This window comes from Helobdella robusta (assembly GCF_000326865.2).
Source record: "Helobdella robusta unplaced genomic scaffold HELROscaffold_6, whole genome shotgun sequence".
Classification (NCBI taxonomy): Eukaryota; Metazoa; Annelida; class Clitellata; order Rhynchobdellida; family Glossiphoniidae; genus Helobdella; species Helobdella robusta.
In genome coordinates, this window is record NW_008705330.1 from 4605036 (window position 1) to 4625327 (window position 20292).

The following is a 20292-nucleotide window of genomic DNA, read 5'->3' on the forward strand; positions in this document are numbered from 1 at the left end:
TCTCTATATATATATATATATATATATATATATATATATAATTTTTAGAAAAAAGAGAGAGAAAATGTGTTGAACCTAAACTACGTCATTAAGAAATATAACGTATCAGGGAAGACATTATTTTCAATAACAGCCTTTCAATAAATATTTCGAAAATATTTGTACAATTTTTAAACGTTCAAATTTTTATAATGAAATAAAATTTACGAATGTGCAGAAAAATTTTAAAAATTTGATGTTAATAAAAAGGATATCCCGATAAACACCCAAATAATATTCGTGCATGTCACGAAGTTTCTGCCGCGGATGCATATTTCCACTCAGAATTATTTGAAGCATGTGGTTTCGTTATTAATATTGACGCTCGTACCATTATTTCCTATATATTTGTACGAACGATAAATGTGCTTGCGAGTTTCTATCAGTATGAATGTTTGTGGCAGGGTATGTCTTTGGTTTTATATATAATACTTTTTGTATCAGATAAACTCGTGTAAATGTTTATTTTTCACAATTTTATTTAATTCAATCAAAATTCATAAAAAACAAAAATAATTTTTGTCGTAATGTAAATTTTTTGTAGGGAAGGAAGGCTTGGGGTTTTATAAAACGGCCTTCACAGTCATGTGTGATGACCTTTAACATGTGTGTTTGTTCGGTACCTATGTAGTTTCATAAATCCGTGTGACTGGGAACGTGTATGTGTCTTAGTGTGGTGTGGTATGTGTGTGCATGTGCGTGCGTTTGTGTGTGTGTGTGTGTGAGTTTGCATCAATGCATGTTGTGTATATCCAGTAACTGTTTGCATGTTTTTTTTAAATGTACGTGTTCACCTGCAATAATCTGCAAACATATTTTGAAATTTTTTAATTAACTCAACCCAACAGGATAAAATATGGAAAAGTCAAAAATATTTATTAAAGTTTTGTGAAAATTAGTGTTGATTGAAAGCCAAAAGAGTAAATTAAAAATTGTTAAATAAAAAGATAAGCAGCTTTCAATATGAATACGTCCTTAAACTATAAGAAAAATAAAAAGGTTTAATATTTTTCCTTAAAACACTTTCGAGAAATTCGATATCTTTAAGAGCATGGTGATTATCAGATTTCACGCACGTCTGTAAAACCAAGGAAGTGCATATAGAGACACTGGAATTGAAATGCTATCCATCTAACCAACCAAACAAACCTTAAGATTTCCTTATATAAGGAGCCGTTGCGAACAAATTTGTCAGATGCTCCGTTTAAGAATTTTTTGGGGTTATTTCAGTTTTTAATAGTAATTTAATAATTATAAATTTGATTTATTAACTATTTATTAATTGTAAATTTAGTAATAATAAATTTGATTTATTCGAATTTATTTAAATCTTGTTTTTGTTGTGGCTTTTCATTAATTTTTAAATTACCGTTTGAAATAATTATCAAGATTACAATATTTTTTTTGATTATAAGTAGGCCTACAGTTTATAAATTCGCTGAAACCAACATTCGAAAGTTTTATCAACAGTAATAGCAACTGCAATAAAAACAACAACAGAAACAACAAAATTATTATTATTAACGACATCGACGTTAACAACATCAACTAATCGGCAAACAAGTTGACAACAAACTCAGCAACAACAACATCAACACTACCAACAACATCAACAAAAAAACAACGTCAACAAAAATCATGTCCCTGCTAGGATTCTACGTGGTTTTCAATTTGATTGCCATCTCTTCAACGCAACCCATTCAGAAAGACGGCCAAAACGAAAGCAAGTTGACGAGCACTGCAACAACAACAACGCCACCACAACATCTACGCCAACAACAACGCCAACAACAACATCTACACCAACATCTACACCAACAACAACATCTACACCAAAAACAACATCTAATACTACACCAACTACGAAAACAACAAATGATCAAATCATCAATCCCTCGTTGACATCATCATCATCAACAAATTTATTACCATTTTCAACAAATCCATCGACTACATCATCATCATCATCACTACCACCTTCATCAACAAACTCATCATCAACATTAAATTCGTCATCAGCAACACCACCATCACTATCATCATCATCACCGGCAACTATACCCCAGCAGTCACCAACGACCGGTGTGTTAATGTTGTCGTCATCATTACCAACAACAACATTTGTGGTTGTCGTGGTTGTCGTCATTATCACCAACAACAACATTTAATAAGAACATAGCAACAGCCATATGCACCAGCCAATAAGAACATACCAACAACAGCCAATAAGAGCATAACAACATATGACATAACATATGCACCAGCCAATAAGAAAATACCAGCATATACAATCAAAAATTTAACAAAAAAACCCGTGAAAACACGAACAAATAAAAATAGCAAACATTCATACAGAAACATTTTTTTAAACGAACATGTTGAAAAACTTTACATATACATGCTTTATTCTATTTCGCTTGCGTTTCTTAATCAGTGACGTACATTTATTTCATATTTATCTTTAAGCCATCCGCTTTGGACATTTCAAATATAATTATAATTAAATTATAATTAAATAATAATTATAATTAAATAATAATTACAATTCAATAAAATTATAATTAAATAACATTTATTATTCCGGCGAGGGCATGTTTAATATTTCGTTGGTAGCATTGAGGTTTTGTTAGTGTTGATGAATATGACCATGCATGATGTGAAAAAACTAAGGATGAAATTTTACTAAACGATTCTAATATTCATCACACACACACACCACACACACACACATAAACTCACACTACATTCGTACACACAAAATATACACACAAATACACTTATAAATATGTACGTACATACAAACAAACAAATAGAAGTCAATTAACGCCACGCAATAACACATGATAAAAAATACATTCTCAGTAGTTGAGACGACAAACAACAACATAACTTATTGCTAGTAATAAAAAACCACAATCATCATTTAACGTTATAAGAAAAAATACAAAATTCATTTCATAAATCTATCGAATTTTTTTTGTCATGATATTTGGTGTTGCTAAATTAATTAAATCAAAATATATCTAAAATGTAATTTAATAATTTGAACGTTTGAACTAGAATTATAATGATTTAATGAATTTCTTCAACTGAAACAGCAACTAATCTTTTTTCTATCGTGGCGTATGATTGTTATGTACCACATATCTTAATTAATGATTTATCAAGTGCTTCGTTTAATTATTAAAATGCTATTGACCAATTTTATTGGCGCTATGCTTATTCATACTGGATAGAAATAAGTTGAATTCAAGTTTGAAGTCTGATGTTTCTTTCAATTTGATAAAATTACAATTCGACATTATCGAATTTGAAAATGATTATTTTTTCTGCATACGCACCACAGACAGGCGAATCAGAAGAGATGAAAAATGACTTCTGGGCTGCATTCTCTGACACCATCTCAACAATACCAAAATCTGAAACAATCCTGATTGGAGGCGATCTCAATGGCCACGTTGGAGAGAAAACAGATGGTTTTGACATCGTGCATGGCGGTTTTGGCTATGGAAAACGGAATGAAGATGGCAACCGCATCCTTGAGTTTGCTGAAAGTCACGGGTTTTGTTTACTGAACACATATTTTAGAAAGAAGTTGGAACATCTCATAACATATAAAAGTGGACCATTAGCCACGCAAATTGATTTCTTCGCTGTCAAGCAACCACACCGAAGGCTGTTCAAAAACGTCAAAATTATACCTGGCGAATCATGTGTCGCCCAACATAGACTCCTTGTGGCAGACCTGGTTGTCGAACTGTCAAAACATAAGTCTAAACAAATGCCTCGGAGAATCAAAACGTGGAAGCTGAAAAGCAATATTCATCGAGAAAAATTTCAACAGATTGTCGCCACACAGTTAGACCACCAATCGCAAGCCAGTACAGATTGGAGTACATACAAAACAATTTTGATAAACGCTGCAACTACAGTTTGTGGAAAAACTGGTACAAAACGTCAGCATGAACGTGACACTTGGTGGTGGAATGACAGTGTACAAAATGCAATAGCTGAAAAGAAAGTTGCATACAAGCAATGGCAAAAATCAAAATCTGTTGATGACCGTAAAATTTTCCGTGAGAAGAAGAACTATGCAAGACGTCAAGTTGCACTGGCTCGTGCAGTGCAGAGATTGGATCACTAAAAGCAAAGGTGGACAAATGAAATCTCTGTATCGTATAGCAAAACAAGCAAAGCGTACGAAAAAAGACATAGTTGGTGCCTCATGTATCAAAAATGATAAAAATGAGATGGTTCTTGAAGAAGATGAGATCAAGCTACAGTGGAGAGAATACTTCAACCGTCTGTTAAACGAAACAAATCCCAACAATGTTAACTTTGACGCTCCACCCATCGAAGGTCCGATTCCAGACATCACTATAGAGGAGCTTACAGAAGCTCTGAAAGCTATGAAGGATGGAAAGGCAGCAGGGCCCTCTGGACTCACAAATGACATTATCAAAGCATCTGGTACTGCAGGTATCCAAACGTTACTATAACTTTGCCGTGAAATCTGGAGAAATTGCTCAATGCCGACTGAATGGAACTATAGCATGACAGTCCCGCTATACAAAGGCAAAGGCGATCCATTGAACTGTTCATCATATCGGGATATACGTCTGTTAGAACACTCCCTGAAAATTGTCAAGAAAATCATTGAGAAAAGATTAACGTCATGCATCACAATCGGAAATTATCAATTTGGTTTCCTAGCGGAGAAATCAACAATTGATGCAATTCACATCCTTCGGCAACTGCAAGTACCTCGCAAAGCATCAACAACTATCACACATTTTTGTAGACCTTGAAAAAGCATTTGATCGAGTTCCCCGTGAAGCAATCAGGTGGAGTCTACGTCGACAACTCACTCCAGAATATCTTGTTCGACTTGTGATGGAAATGTATACGAATACTAAGACTCTTGTCAGCACAACGGTTGGAAACACAGATGCATTTGACATCGGCATTGGAGTTCACCAAGGCTCGATTCTCAGTCCACTGTTATTTATAACTGTGATGGAAGAAATCACAAAACCGATACGCACTGGTGACATTTGGAATCTAATATATGCTGATGATATCGTTTTAACAGCCACGTCTGAGCAGAATGCAGCACAGATGTTTGAAGATTGGAACACCAGACTCGCCGATCATGTCTAGGGGATGTTCTGGATTGTACTGGAACAGATGAAGCTGCCGTTCGAGCACGCATACGTGCAGCCTGGAATAAATGGCATCTCCTTGCCTCTATATTGATGCGGCGTGACATCCCACTACTATTACGATCAAGACTTCATAAATATGTGATACGTCCGGTGTTGTTATATGGTGCAGAAACATGGCCAATGACAACCAAACTGGAACAACAACTTCAACGAACCGACATGAAAATGCTCCGATGGATGCAACGAATTAGTCTGAAGGACCACATCAAATCTACCGAAATCCTGCGTCGTGCTGGTTTAGATGATATAAAGGACGAATGCCGGCAACACCGTCTGCGGTGGTTTGGTCATGTCAAACGAAGTGAAAACAGTGCCATAACTTCTCTTGCAGATGTTGAAGTACCTGGCACACGTCCCAAAGGCCGTCCAAAGAAGTTCTGGTCGCAAACAATCGAACAAGACATGAAAGCTCTAAATTTAAATGAAATGGATACAACTGATCGTCTAATGTGGCGCAAAAAGTTTATGGCAAAGAGAACAACGTCCTACCTCGGGAAACCGGGTTTCTGGACGCAAAACGAAGATTGATTGATTGATCGAATTTGAAAGCAACTTAATTAACCTCTATTCCATTTTTGAATTTGAATGTATTTAAATTTTCATAAATGCGTGCTCTTATTATATTTATTTATTAATTATTGTTGTTGTATAATGGTTTGTATATCCAACTAATGTAATTTTATGTTGAGAGGTTAAACTTTTCATTCAGGCGCATTTTATTGCGCTAATCCAAATTTTTCAATAAAAATTTATTTTGGCGATTTTACAAAAGTAACCATTTGAACAACATATACTATACAACATTTGAAATCATATACATATTGTTTAATCTTGCTGAAAACAAAATTTCATTGGTAACACAACAACCAGAAATAAATAATATAAATATATGTTGCTGCACATTCATTAATATTAAAATTACCAATAAAATGGATAAAAACAAAACTTGTTTACGCGATATTCAGCGTAAAACTAACTAAAAAAAGAAAATAGCCTTCATTATTAACGAGTCAAAAAAATTTAAAAACCACGCTCATTATATGTAAAATAATTACAACATTCATTTACTTTCTACCAACTAATTGAATTGCTAATGATTTTAAAAACACCTCTAACCGTCAAACGTTAGCTGTATAAATTATAAAAACCTTTCACAGTAGATATCAAACAGTTGTTCGCCAGAGCGTTAATGTGTTTTATTTTTCTATTTATTTACTGATAAATTCTATAAAATATTTTAATTAATTAGCGCATCGGTTACCATATTTATAAGCAAACCAAAACATGACCTAAAAACATAATTATATGTGAAGTTAATATGAGCGCGGTATAAATGTGAGAAATCAATTCGATAAGATTTCCATAATTTTGTAGGAATGTATGCTTATATTCTGTGGTCACAACTGAAAAATAGTGGAAATGCTGAACTCCAAAACCAACTTTAACAAACCGATACGCGAACGAACCAAACCGCCAGTCGCATACATATTACACGAACCAAAGTGGCCGATCAATTTCATGATGGCAGATGTGAACTATATTAATACTGGCTCCATTGAAATAAAATACATCTAGTCAAATTTCAGTATTGTTATTAAGCTATCTACAATAAAATACATCCGAAAAAATGTTTAAAAATTTAATCGTTGAAATGATTTAAAAATCTCGCAATTTTAAAACAATCTGTATAGGCACACGTGGAATATGACTGACAGTGGCGGATCCAGGATTGCACCGCCCACCATGAAAGAAGAAAATATTTAATATTATGTGTAAAATGTTACCAAAAAAGGTCACCAACTCTGGATTTCCCAATCATCCACTCCACCACAAAATTCTGGATCCGCCATTGATGACTGATACATATGACTTCATGTAATAAAATAAAATAAAATATGCCAGCACTCAGTCAATCGATAAAATACATGATTCATTGAACGTAATAGATAAAATATTGCTGTAAGCATTGAATGAATGAATGAATGATTGAATGAATGAATGGATAAATGAATAAATAGATGAATGAATGGATGGATAGAGGAATGAATGAATGAATCATATCATTAATCTTCATCAGGAAGAATAAAAAAGCGATTAAGAACCAAATCCAATCGCAAAATCTCATAAAAAGATATCCAGGATAAAACACCGAATCAGCTTTTCGATTGGATTTGAGTGAACTCTCTGAGAACGTGAAAGTGGTTGATCCTCTCAACCAGGAAGAAGAGCGTGCATCCGAGTGTGGCAACTGTCGCCAGGATGATGAGCTGCCACTGAAGCAGCAAGTACTGGCTGTACACGAACGCCGCCGTCGACGCCAGAGACTGCAATTACGTAACATTACATCACATTACATTAAACTTTCTCTCGAATCATTGATTACTACAATAACCGAAGATTTAAATAATTGAAGACAGTTAGATAGCACAGTGGTAAGATGCGCGTTGGCGTAATGGTAAAGTCTGCGGTCCAGAGATGTAGTGACCGGATTCAAAAGCAAAGAACTTCCCCAGCAATCGTATGTGGATGTTTACAATGGATTTATGCATAATGTGTTATTGTCGACAGAGTTGTTAGAGTCAGGCTGGTAAAAGAATTTTTCCATTTGAAATCGGTTTCAATATTTCATAATTGTAAGGTTTTTAATAGCAAAAATTAGAAAAAAACGCAACAAAAAAAAACCTGGATGAACTTGAAGAGGGCCACTGCACATGAAATTTGTGATGGGAAGATGTGATTGATGGATGGATAGATCTGCGTGGATCAAGATGATGATGATGATGATATGATGATCGGGATGATGATGATGACGAGATAAGGTAATGTTCATGGTGACAAGATGACGGTGATGATCATGACAATAATTAAAAATGATGATGGACAATATCTAATGACAATGAAAATGACGATGATGAAGATGATGACAAAACTGACCACATCAGCAGCAACCAACCTGTGTGATGAAACTGCTGTCCCCCAGCCCAAGAAGGAAGGCACTGACAAGCACAATCGCTTTGCTGCAATTCAAATTATAACTTGAGGCAAAACATTCGAGATGATTTCTACGTAAATGAACCACACACACACACACACACACACACACCACACACACACACACACACACACACACAAACAGCCTAATTTTTAAAATAATTTGCCGGCTGTCCAAACATTGAAACTTTGAAATGTTTCAACTTTACTGATCCTCTCATGAGATCAAACCTCTTTCAAATGAAACAAGGACTTTTAACGAATGTAAAATCTTTTTTTTTCAGACAACATCTTTGAGATGTGTAGAAACCAATAACAAACAAACAGAAAACAACAATCCAACTCTTGCTCAATCGTTATAAAAAAATTACAAATCATTTTAGTAGACTCGTATAGTTTTATATGGGTTTGAAATTACAAATTATTTTAACAAAAACACAAAAATGTAAACAAGAAATTGAAAAAAAAATAAATAATTGAATCAAGTGGATAACAATAATAATAATAATAATGGGAACAATCTTTTATTCGGCAATAAAAACAATGAAAATGGCAGTACAAATAAAATAAAATAAAATAAAATAAAAAAAATGAAATAAAATAAAATGTCAAATGCAATCAATATGGAAGCTCCTGATAAATAAATGAATATTAGGAGTCCCTGATTATAATAATGATAATAATAATAACATTAGAATAATAATGATAATAATAATAGAATGGGAACAATCTTTTATTCATCAATAAAATCAATAAAAATGACAATACAAATTAAGTAAAATAAAATGAAAAGTCAATGAAATAATTAGTGTTTTATCAAATCTGCGAAGCTCATCATTCAAATCGAGTGAGTACAGCCAGAGTTAATTAGTTTCAAAATTGGTTCATTTCAAATTTCTATCACAATAGATAGCGTACGACGATGATACAGCAGACTTAATAAGGTCGTTGCAAAAGTTATCAGACCAAACAATGTTTATATGAGATAAATTAAATTGCTTGAATAAATCCAATGTAGAAATTTCGAATGTATTTATTTTTATTTTCAAATGTTTGCAATCGTCAATTAAGTTATTTTTCAAATTATTAGAGTATTTAGATAGTTTATATTCTTTTGAGCTGAGGAAGTTGGTTTCGTGGCAGACTGTTAATTCCAGAATTTCCAACGTTTCACCGCGTAGCAATGCGATATCTGGTCGCAATGACTTGAATAAGCGTGATAGTGGTTGAACATCTCCCGTCTCTAGATCAGCAAAAATGGAGACATCTGGGTTGGCGCATGATTTTAATTTGTCGAGGATTATTGTCAATATTTTGTTGTGTCTTGTTGTGTATCTATCCAGTGCCGACGAAGAACTGCAGTTGGATAGTACATGTTTATTCGTTTGTAGATTATTGCATAACAAGCACTGGGCAGTGGAAGGCTTTCCCCATCTGGACAGGTTGGCATTTGTTGGCAGTTGCTGAATTAAACCTTTCCGGACGAATCTGAATAGAACCTCTGGAAGGTTTGCAATGTATCGTGACCAGTGATCAATTCTAGTTGCCGGAATATGATCACTGATTGCCTTGACTATCGTACCTTGACATCGGAGTGAGGTCAGCCGTGTAAATTCTGTACTTTGTTGTCGAAGTACTAGTGCCTTGAGCGTTGATTTGATGTCGTTCGAATCGGGTAGCTGATTATCCACCGCAATATAGTTGTTGAATGATTCGGCCCACAAGCACTTAAGTTCGTCTTTGCCGTTTGATTTTAGATAATTGCGTAGTTTAATTCGCATAGATTCGGCATAGTGCTTGAGAGACCTAATGTTCAAGCCTCCCAATTTGAAGGGGAGCGACATGCATTCAGACACACAGCTGCTGATAGGTAGTGACAGCCATGATCTCACCGATTCAACAATGAGAGGGTCGAGGCAGTTGCCTATCCAGGTCAAGGAAATGTCGTATGTCCGCAACTCAAATGCCAATTGCGACGGTATATATCTACGTAGAATTTGTAGTTTCCAATTTGCCGTCGTGTCCAGTTTGTTAATCACTAATAGCAAATTTTTTAGCTTACCATTCAGCTGTTCTTTAGCCCTACTGTTGTTGCCTTCAAAATCATAGGTTTTGCCCAGATAGACAAAGTGTCCGCCTATGTCGACATGAGGAATTGGTTTTTCGTCGATAATCAGCATCGGGAGAAATTGTTCATAAGTACCGTTTTTTTTTCTCATACCGAATGTTGAACATTTATCAATTCTTAATTTCATGCCGGTTGCGATACACCATGCCCGGTTTATGTCAATAAGCTTTTGTGCACTTTCGGTGTTGTTGGCGATGATTGCTGTGTCGTCTGCAAATTGTAACCATGCTCTTGTTCTAAGGCTTGTTGTGGGACCCCATATGTAACCGCACTGCTGAAATTCGGTTTCTTCGAGTTTTTTCATTAAGGGGTTGAAGCAGAGGTTGAAGAGCAATGGAGAGACTGGATCGCCTTGTAACACACCTCGTTTGACCGGGATGGAAGGAGACAACTGATCGCAACCGGAGACTGTAATTGTGTAGTTGGAGTATATAAATTCAATTAAGTTTATGATTTGAAGTGGGATGTGATGGTAGTGCATGATTGATGAGATTAGGCCGTGACTGACTTCACCAAAGGCATTACGTAAATCCAAGAGTGTGACGATAATTGTTCTCTGGTGCCTTTTCGCATCGTTAATCATGTGAGATAAGAGCTGGGTGTGTTCAGTCAGGCCATCAACTTTGGGGTAGAACCCTTTTTGTATATTTTTGTTGATCATGTTGTTTGATTCAAGAAAGTTGTATAGTCTATTGTTGATGAGTGAAGAGAATATTTTGTATAGCGTCGGTTGTAGTGTTATCGGTCTAAAGTTGGCAGGGTCGCGAGCATCTCCTTTTTTATAAATTAATATTGTAAACCCTTTTTTCCAACATGAAGGGATGGTAGAAGATTTCCAGCATTGTGTTAGTAGTTCATGTAGAATAGTGCGTAGGATTGGGCATTTTTTGAAGGGAATAACTGAGATTTGATCAAGCGGGCATGGTGACGATTTAGTTTTATATTTGTAGATTATTGATGAAATCTCGTGGTATGAAGGAGGACTGTTGTTGAAGGGCGTAGTTGGGGATTGCAGTTTTGGAATCCATTTAGGAAGTTGATATTTACTATGATGATTTGTGTCGTTTAAAATGTTTGTAAAGTATTTTTAGCATTCATCAACGGCAAACAGAGGTCTCAGATTTTTTGTTGAGTCGAATATTTTTTTGCAGCACCACCAGAATCGACGTTTAAGTTGAGCTGTGATGTCTGATTTTTTCACAGCACATTTAGATAACTTCAACGACTGCAGTTTTGAGCGAATATCTCTGCTTGTGTTGGTGATTTGATTGTCAAAGTTGTTGTTGTTGTGGCTAAGTTCTTTCAAGTATTTGAGTTTCTTTTTCAGGTCTTTGATGCTTTTGTTTGTGATGTTGTTTTGTATTGTGTGAGGTTTTATGATGCCATAATTTTGAGAAAAGTAATTGTATATTGTTTTTTGAAATGAGAGTGTGAATTCGTCGATGTTGTTGAGACTTGGAAGCAGTTTGCGTTGTAGCTGGAAGAAAGCGTTGGCTTCGGACCATTGGGCTGGCGTTCTTGGTGATTTTACGCCAGGGATAGCCGATTCCGTTGCCACAACTGCCGGTGACGACGACGATGACGAAGATGTGTCTGGATTTTGAGTTGAGATTAATCTATCTGGCGATGTTGATGTGATATCCATGTTATTATCCGTTGCGTCTTGTGGTAGTTGAAGCGTTCTTTGTATTTTGCACGACCGTTGGTGCATAGTAAGGCCCTTACGGCCTTTGGCCACAACAACATGAAATTAAGTTGCTACTATCAATATTAATTGAATGATTATCAACAGAATTTGAGTTATAAATGTTTGATAAATATTTACGTTAGAATTTGCACCTGTACGAACAACATTAGCATTCGTGTATCCAGTATTCTTAGTACAGCGCCAGGAGTGTCTTCCAACGTTTATGAATATTTTATTACAAAACGGACATTTATTTGAATTTACACTATATATACCATTAATTAAGAAAATTAAAATTAAATAAAAAACCGAATCAAATTTAAGTTTTAAAACTATCGCCACAATCAGCAGAATTTTTCCTATTCGAACAACCAATTTTAAAACTAGTTAAATAACTAAAAAACAATTATTATGTAAAAGAGCAGTGAGCTGAACGAAATCGGCCAACTCTCATGCAACTCAGTAGTAATAAGTAATAATAATAATAATAATAATAATAATAATAATAATCATAATTTATCATGTCCTTCTGACTTCGTTAAAATGAATTTGCAAATTGTGTTAATTATAATTTATAACAAGAATATATAATCATACATTAAACAACAAACAACAACAACACACGTTTAGACGACATTTTCCCCGAGATCGGGGGTTGCCGTTTGGCTACCTATGATGAAACCGAAATATCCCTCGACGCCATTCTGCCGGATACTGAGGGCCATTGTCACTTCTGTCATCATAAGTAATTTATTTGGCTAATTTTTAAGCAGGACGCCCATCCTTACGCAACCACAGTTATAAGCGGTGGGCCTAGCCTTTGATGATCCAACATCACTCACAAGGCAGTGAGGGTCAGTTTAATGTCATAACCAGGATATATATAATCATACATTACCAAAATTAAATAGCTCAAATGAAAAAAAAATAAAAAAAATAGCTAAATAATCACGGTAAACAAATTTTTTGTAGACTATTAAGACGAATAACCTGCCAAGAAACGTTGTAAATGGCATGTAACAAACACGAGAAGGACCAGAGATAAATAGCAGTTGAAGTGAATGACACGAGATAGCGAGTGAGGTTAATTTTAGAAATAGTAAAAACAAAAATTCGCATTTCATGAGATAAGCAAAAGAGAGAGTAAAAATTATGCAGATAATTTGAGAAGTAAGTGGTTGATATATTTCTGTATTGATGTCACTTGTTAGATGAATGATATTTCAATCCAATGAACGATTCAGTTATTAACTGAAGTTTAATAACAAAAAAGATAATTTTTTTTATTTATTTCGTTATTAAACTTCAATTATTAAATGAAATATCATGCATCTAACAAGCGACATCGCTACAGAACGTGAACTTTTCAACTTTTGTCCTCAGCAAATGATCATAACTAAATAGCACTTTGAAATTCCTCCGCACAATTACACTTAAATGTACGAAAGCCTCGAATGAGTCATTTACCTCTTGACACCACCCAGGCTATGAGGCTCTTTATAACAAAGGGCATATCATTTGCAGAAATTTTCAGCGACATAGTGTATGTACAATAAGTGTGTGTTGTTATTTATTCAAAGAAATTTTTTGCCCAAAGCGCAATAAAGCATTCATTATCTGTTGATTTGTTGATGCTGACGATATCCCATTCAAAAAATTGCGTTGAATTTTATTTATAGTAATCTAATATTGGCTTAATTAAAAATATTTGAAAAAATGTAATGTTTACATAAGGATACACACACATACAGCAGTGCACACAAACACAACACACGTTACGAGACTTACTTGGGTGTGAAATAGGCCAGGTTGTCAGTCTCCATGATGGGTGATTCAGGGGCCAGCGTAAGGAAGGCAGCGAAGAGGGCAACCATCTGCAGCACGTACCCGACGAACATCACGAAACCTCGGTTCGACGCATTTATTCGCAAGGACTTGCTGAATATGCCAAATAACAAACCGCCTGTGAAGGGAGAGAGGATTAATAAGGGCAACGTAACTACAGAGGCGTGTAACGACGACGCTGCATACTGAACTGGTAAACTTATTAAGATACTTGTGCCATCATTATGTTATTATTGCTGTTGTCTTCATTTTTATCACGATTTTTACACTTCCTTACAAGCGATATCATTCTCTAAACAGACACGCAACGCTATCGATTTCTACATAGTAACTTGTTAAGCCGTAATCATACAACGCTTCAACGCAAAATCAGGTAAATAATATTTTTTATTACAGTATTCTGTACATATGAACAAAAATTTGATTGAGAGCCTACAACCTAACAATATAAAGAAAGAATATAGCAAAGAAACAAACCGACCACACATCTCTCCGAAGCCAGCAGTCAGTCCACATAAGCCGGACAGCTGCTTGGCGTCATCTTCAAAGTAACTCATGTGTCCGACCGACGTTATGAAGACGGAGGACCAAAAGGACGTTGAAAGGCCTGTTCAACAGAGAATTCGTACTTTCACATCACACCGCATAATATCGAAGGGTAATTAATTGGAGGCGAGGAAATAAATTGAGAAATTGAGGTAACATGATAAGTTCAGGGCACTGTGGCAAGCAAGTTCGAGAAGGTATTGAAAAGATTAAAATAAATACAGAGATGAATAGGCGTGTGAAGTTATTGTGATAGAATAATTTAATATCGAAGAAATTGAATTAGGTATAAAAGTTGAATGTGATGGACTCACAATGACCATGGAGAGGATTTGAAATTATTAAAATTGAACCCAAATGAATGAAAGAGAAAACAAAAACAAGAAGACTGGAGATAAATTACTACACCGCTATTAATAACTATTATATTTTTATTGAATGGAACATTCTGATGTAGGCTCATGAGTTTCATCAACTGCGCTATTAAATCTTTATGTTATGTTATATTATGTAATGTTATGCGAATGTGACAACAAGAGGGCATTCTTTTTTGGAGCCCAGAAATAGTTGCCCGACACCACTTTGCGTGTTCTGGAAATGAGCGATGCTCATTACACGTGCATGGTAGAGGAACTTAGAAAGACTCTTAAATAATAAAACGAATTGCCAGCTAACGTACCAGTATAGAAGAAAATAACCGAGAGTAACAACATCTCTTTGTTGAAGAGCAGCTTCACGGATTGAACTGTATCAACGTGTTAATATTAAAATGAAAATTTCAAACCACTTCTTCATAGTTCAAGTGGAATGATCGCAAATTAAAACTTAACTAATACTATAATACTAACAAAATGCTCCGAGCGGAGATATCCTTCAGTAAAAAAATAATAAATTAACTGGTTGAGACAAAGTAAAAATAGAAATAAACAAAACAAATAATAATAATGATGTAACAAATAATACCGATGAAAAATCACGAAAGAATGTAACAGAATTTTAACTTTTGCTCGGATTTAGATTTGGGTTCACTCTTAAAGAACAGCATCAACAGACAGCCTGGAAAACAACGGAAGTAACAAATCATGAATTAATGAACATCTTGAATCACACAACACAATCACTTTCGCAACTTCAAAATCAAACAGTCAGTCAGTCAGTCAGTCAGTCAGTCAGTCAGTCAGTCAGTCAGTCAGTCAGTCAGTCAGTCAGTCAGTCAGTCAGTCAGTCAGTCAGTCAGTCAGTCAGTCAGTCAGTCAGTCAATCAATCAATCAAGATATTCATCAAAGTCATAATTAAGCCAACTAAGCCAGACCCACACATGTTATAAACATAACACCATGAAGGAGCTATAAAAACAACTATAGAAATTACAATAATTAATTTCAAACGTGAGTTGAAAAGTTATTCGCTCAACAAAGCATTTAAATCACAGTTAAACCCCAAGAAGAATGCCAATAGAGTAAATCAATAATAGGAATAATAATAACAAATGAACAGCGGCACCTAGGCAGGCAGCTGAGGTGAGACCAGCGAAGACGACGGTCCTCGTTGGACCATCGATACTCGTCAAGCCGGTGAATTTGAAGATGACAAATATGTTGCCCCAGATCAGGCTGAATGAAATTAATTTGAACTTTATTGTTATATATTTTCGAAGCACAGTTCTAGAAGCCTTATTATTTTTATACATATTTTTATTTTATCTATTTATTTATATATTTACATATATAATTATATATAAATTAAAATTTTTTTACTCTGTTAATGAAGCGTTGCAAAGGCTCTTGCTCATTACAAAAACTCTTTGACTACGTGCGTGAGTTGCTATGGTTTTATTGGCCTGAAAGGTTTATTCTTAATGACTGATTACAAGTTTGGCTCTTGAATCTCTTTGATTTATCTCATTTATAAGATGAAATCTTCCCCACCACCATAGTCGAAGTTGGACAAGAGCCATCCGCAAGCCTATGCGATTTTACATTCGAGAAAAACAGCGACAGTTGAAAAACATTTAACAATTAATGGTGACTCATTCTAAAAATCTCAACTATACTGACTCCATGAAAAACAACCTGAACTGAAAACGTAACTTCACTGACATTCTAGCGTTCGCAAAAGAAAAAAATGACGAAACAAATGTTAAGCCAACCAACGTTAAAAAAAGCATGAATAAATTTGATGTTCAACCTTGACTGAAACAAAACCCAGAATATTCCGGTGTTTCTGGTCATGGTGTCCAGAGTTGAGTTGGATATCAGGAACTTGCCCTGTGCTGTCCATAGAACTGCGTGGAAGTGATTTCATGAAACAATGCTTATTGATATTGACACGACGACGCTGAAATTATACGTGCATCGAAACCTATCGATTTCAGCAACATCAAATAATATTAACGAAACAAAAAAATAAATTTATAAGCTTATTATTATTATTACAACTAGACATTATTAAAAATCTCATTATCGTTATCATCACCGTATTCGTTATCATCATTTCCATTACAGCCCTCCACGTGCGGTTAAAACTTTTGAAACCGCAACAACAAAAAATCGTCTGCAACCGCAACGAAAAACCGCAACCGCCCACGATTAAAGCGCACGTACGCAGTTACTTTTGAAACTTACACCAAATCAATTAAATTTCATAAATATTTATATTAGTAAACTATAAGTGTATGCAGGCATGGAAAATAAAAAGTTTGTTAAAGTTGTCATTTCTTTTTACAAACGACCTTCGTTGTACTTTATCCTAGTCTGAACTTGACCTTCAGCTGAAATTGCAACCGTGAAACAAACACAACAACTCAAAATCGCGGTTATGTGCGGTTAAAATTGAGGTTGACCTCACGGGACTCTGACCTCCACAACGTCCATCGCAATAATAATCATAATAGTCGTTATCAGCATAATTTCATCATTTCAACAGCCCCCACTCACTTGCAGCTCCGAATCCTATAAGGACGGACGTGATGTACAACGAAATCTGATTTGGTCTCAAGAAAAACCCGATGAAAACGCTAATAATAACAACAATAATAATACCAATAAAAATGATAATGAAGAAAAGCAATAGGAAAATACATTACATTCAGCCTCATGACATGATAAAAACGTTTAGTGATTTGATTCGGTTGAAACATTTACAAATTTTAAATTCATTGAATGAAATAAAATTGCTATCTTCTTCAAAAAATCACATAAAAATGGTAACACAATGAAAAAACAACAGAAATAGAAAATTACCAAAAAGCATAATGCGACACATTTTCAAAATTTTACGAAGAGACGACGACTGACCAATAGAGTGACGACCCGATGATCATGGACCACTTGGAGTTGAAGACCGCCACAAAGGAGGGGGCCACCCAGTTCGAGGCTGCAAATGCCCCGTACAGCAAGGCTAAACTGAAACAGTAATTAGTCTAAGTACCTTTGTTTATTTAATTACTTATTTTTTATCATTCAACTCAAAAATAGTAATTAGTATAGATGTCTTTATTTAATTTTTATCATTCAAATCAGAAAATAGTATTAAAAAAAATCAAGTGTAAAGATGTCACTCGCATCCACAAACTTATGCTCACTAGAATAATAATAATTAAATTATAAAGATGAAAAAAAAATATTTGTTTTTATTTGTTAAGTCGCTTACAAAATATAATTGTTAACCATGTAAAGATGCACAGAAGAGTGGAAATTTTTGAAAAGTTAAAGTTATTTTTGTGGAAGAAGAAAAGTTTCGATGAGCTGATTTGTTACCTGGTATAACCATTCCCAGAAGTGTTGTTCGTTTCAATATTGGCTCCTTCAAGAACTAACGTCTGTTTGTTCAAAAAATTTTGATAAAAGTGTAGATGTAAGTAATACAATTTTTCAACTTTACAGTAATATAATAAAAATAAATTCATCATAAAAAAATGAAACAGCTCTTTACTGAAAAAATCAATAAATAAATTCATCATAAAAAAATGAAACAGCTCTTTACTGAAAAAATCAATAAATCAATTCATCATAAAAAAATGAAACAGCTCTTTACTAAAAAAATCAATAAAAACAGCAGCCTGACAATGATACAGAAAAAGACAACTTTTGATTATGTTGGCTCTACAATAACATGCAAGCTTACAACACTGGTCTTGTTGAAATATGCAAGACAACATGCAAAAACATAACTCAACTATTAATGAGAGGACAGACTGTATGTAATCTACATGTTACAAATTTTACATATGAAACAAAATTAAGCGTAATGTCCATGTCATGTGGAAATTTTTCATTCTCTAAGCTTTTAATTATCTTTTATATAAAAATTTAAATTAAAACAGAAAAAAATGGACAACTGATAATAAGACATGTAACCACACCTTAAAAGGAACAAAAAATTGTTGTTTATTATATTATTGGTATTATAATCATGTTATCAATTTGAACTTTGATACTATGCTAAAAAACAATATTTAAAATTAAGTAGCTTTAATATTAATTATTATTGACATTAACTGATTAACAAATTAACAGTTAATCTGTTGATGTTAATCATTTAATGTTAATAAAAATTAATATTAAAGCTACTTAATTTTAAATATTGTTTTTTAATATAGTTAATCATTAAAATCTTAATATAGTTAATTTAATTTAATCAATAACTATATTAAGAAGCATAAGGCTATTATTATTAAAGTATAATATAGCATAGTACAGTATAGTATAGTTAGTACAGTTTTATAGTCTTTCTTTTAGTATAAACTTTATACTATATAAAGTATATTATATTGCAATACTATGTTTTATTTTAATAATAAAATATTATTATTAAAAATTTAAAATAAAAAGACTTGAATCATGGAGCAAGTATTGAAGGCAGTGAAGAGGAACATAAATGTAATGCCCATGAGGATAACATTGTAAAACTTCCATCTGCTTGACAGTTGCACGCCTAAACTGGCCTCAGAATCTGACGACCCAACCGATTGCCTGTCTGCTTCTGTTTCCTGAACAGTGTTGTTATTATGAACAACATCACCTTCTACCTCGTCAATAGGCATTTTGACATGCGCTAATTCAACTTTCTTCCCTTAAATCAAATCAAAGTTAACTAAGATGCCACACGGTAGCGATCAAATATTAATGAAATTTAGAAGATACAAGGAAGAATAATCATCTCTTCTCTATTCAGCGTTTGTAGCAATTGAACTTAACTAACTAAAAGTAAACTAAAGCACATATGTTGACGCCATTTATAATATGTAGGATATTATATACGGAATGTATGTAAATATATACATATAGTATATAAATATGTTGAAATGTATATATATATAAATATATATATATATATATATATATATATATATATATATATATATATATATATATATGTTGGTAATAGACCATAATTTTTACAATATTCTATAAATTTTACCGAATGTTTGGCGTTAATATGTTTGTAGTTCGTTTTTTCGATTTTTCTCACTAAAGTTTTTTGGTGAACGTTTAGTTTATTAAAATTCAAAATAAACTTATTTTTCGAATTCATGCTGCAAATAAGGCCATATTTCGATTCCGAATGAATCATCGTCAGTGCTTTGTTTTCGTTGTTGGTTAAGCGCCGGGTTGGAAGTGAGGTTGTCATTTTTTGTTGTATATTTATTTTTGGTTTATTGATGTCGATTAGGACTGCTTCTGCAATTTTAAGATGCGTGTAGTTGCTATTCTGGTATATTACTTTGGTGTTGCTGTGTTGCTGTATATTTATTTTTGGTTTATTGATGTCGATTAGGACTGCTTCTGCAATTTTAAGATGCGTGTAGTTGCTGTTCTGGTATATACTT

The 20292-nt window shown here is 34.0% G+C and overlaps 2 protein-coding genes across 2 annotated transcripts; both read right to left on the reverse strand.

Annotated features, from left to right (window-relative positions):
- Positions 1-6008: 6008 nt before the first annotated feature.
- HELRODRAFT_189441 (hypothetical protein) lies at positions 6009-11225 on the reverse strand (the record flags this gene model as incomplete). Its single annotated transcript, XM_009029379.1, has 5 exons — positions 6009-7276; positions 7305-7588; positions 7947-8018; positions 8218-8281; positions 11197-11225. The coding sequence occupies 4 exons, from the start codon at positions 11223-11225 to the stop codon at positions 7418-7420; spliced, it is 336 nt and encodes a 111-aa protein (XP_009027627.1). The 3' UTR covers positions 6009-7276; positions 7305-7417.
- A 2629-nt stretch (positions 11226-13854) lies between these two features.
- HELRODRAFT_189442 (hypothetical protein) lies at positions 13855-19664 on the reverse strand (the record flags this gene model as incomplete). The annotated part of the gene is made up of 9 exons (XM_009029380.1): positions 19297-19664; positions 18221-18282; positions 17759-17866; positions 17399-17478; positions 16650-16746; positions 15966-16075; positions 15141-15206; positions 14397-14522; positions 13855-14033 (listed from the first exon to the last, which is right to left on the reverse strand). Exons 1-9 carry the CDS (start codon positions 19504-19506, stop codon positions 13855-13857), a joined length of 1038 nt encoding a protein of 345 aa, XP_009027628.1. The 5' UTR covers positions 19507-19664.
- Positions 19665-20292: the final 628 nt, after the last annotated feature.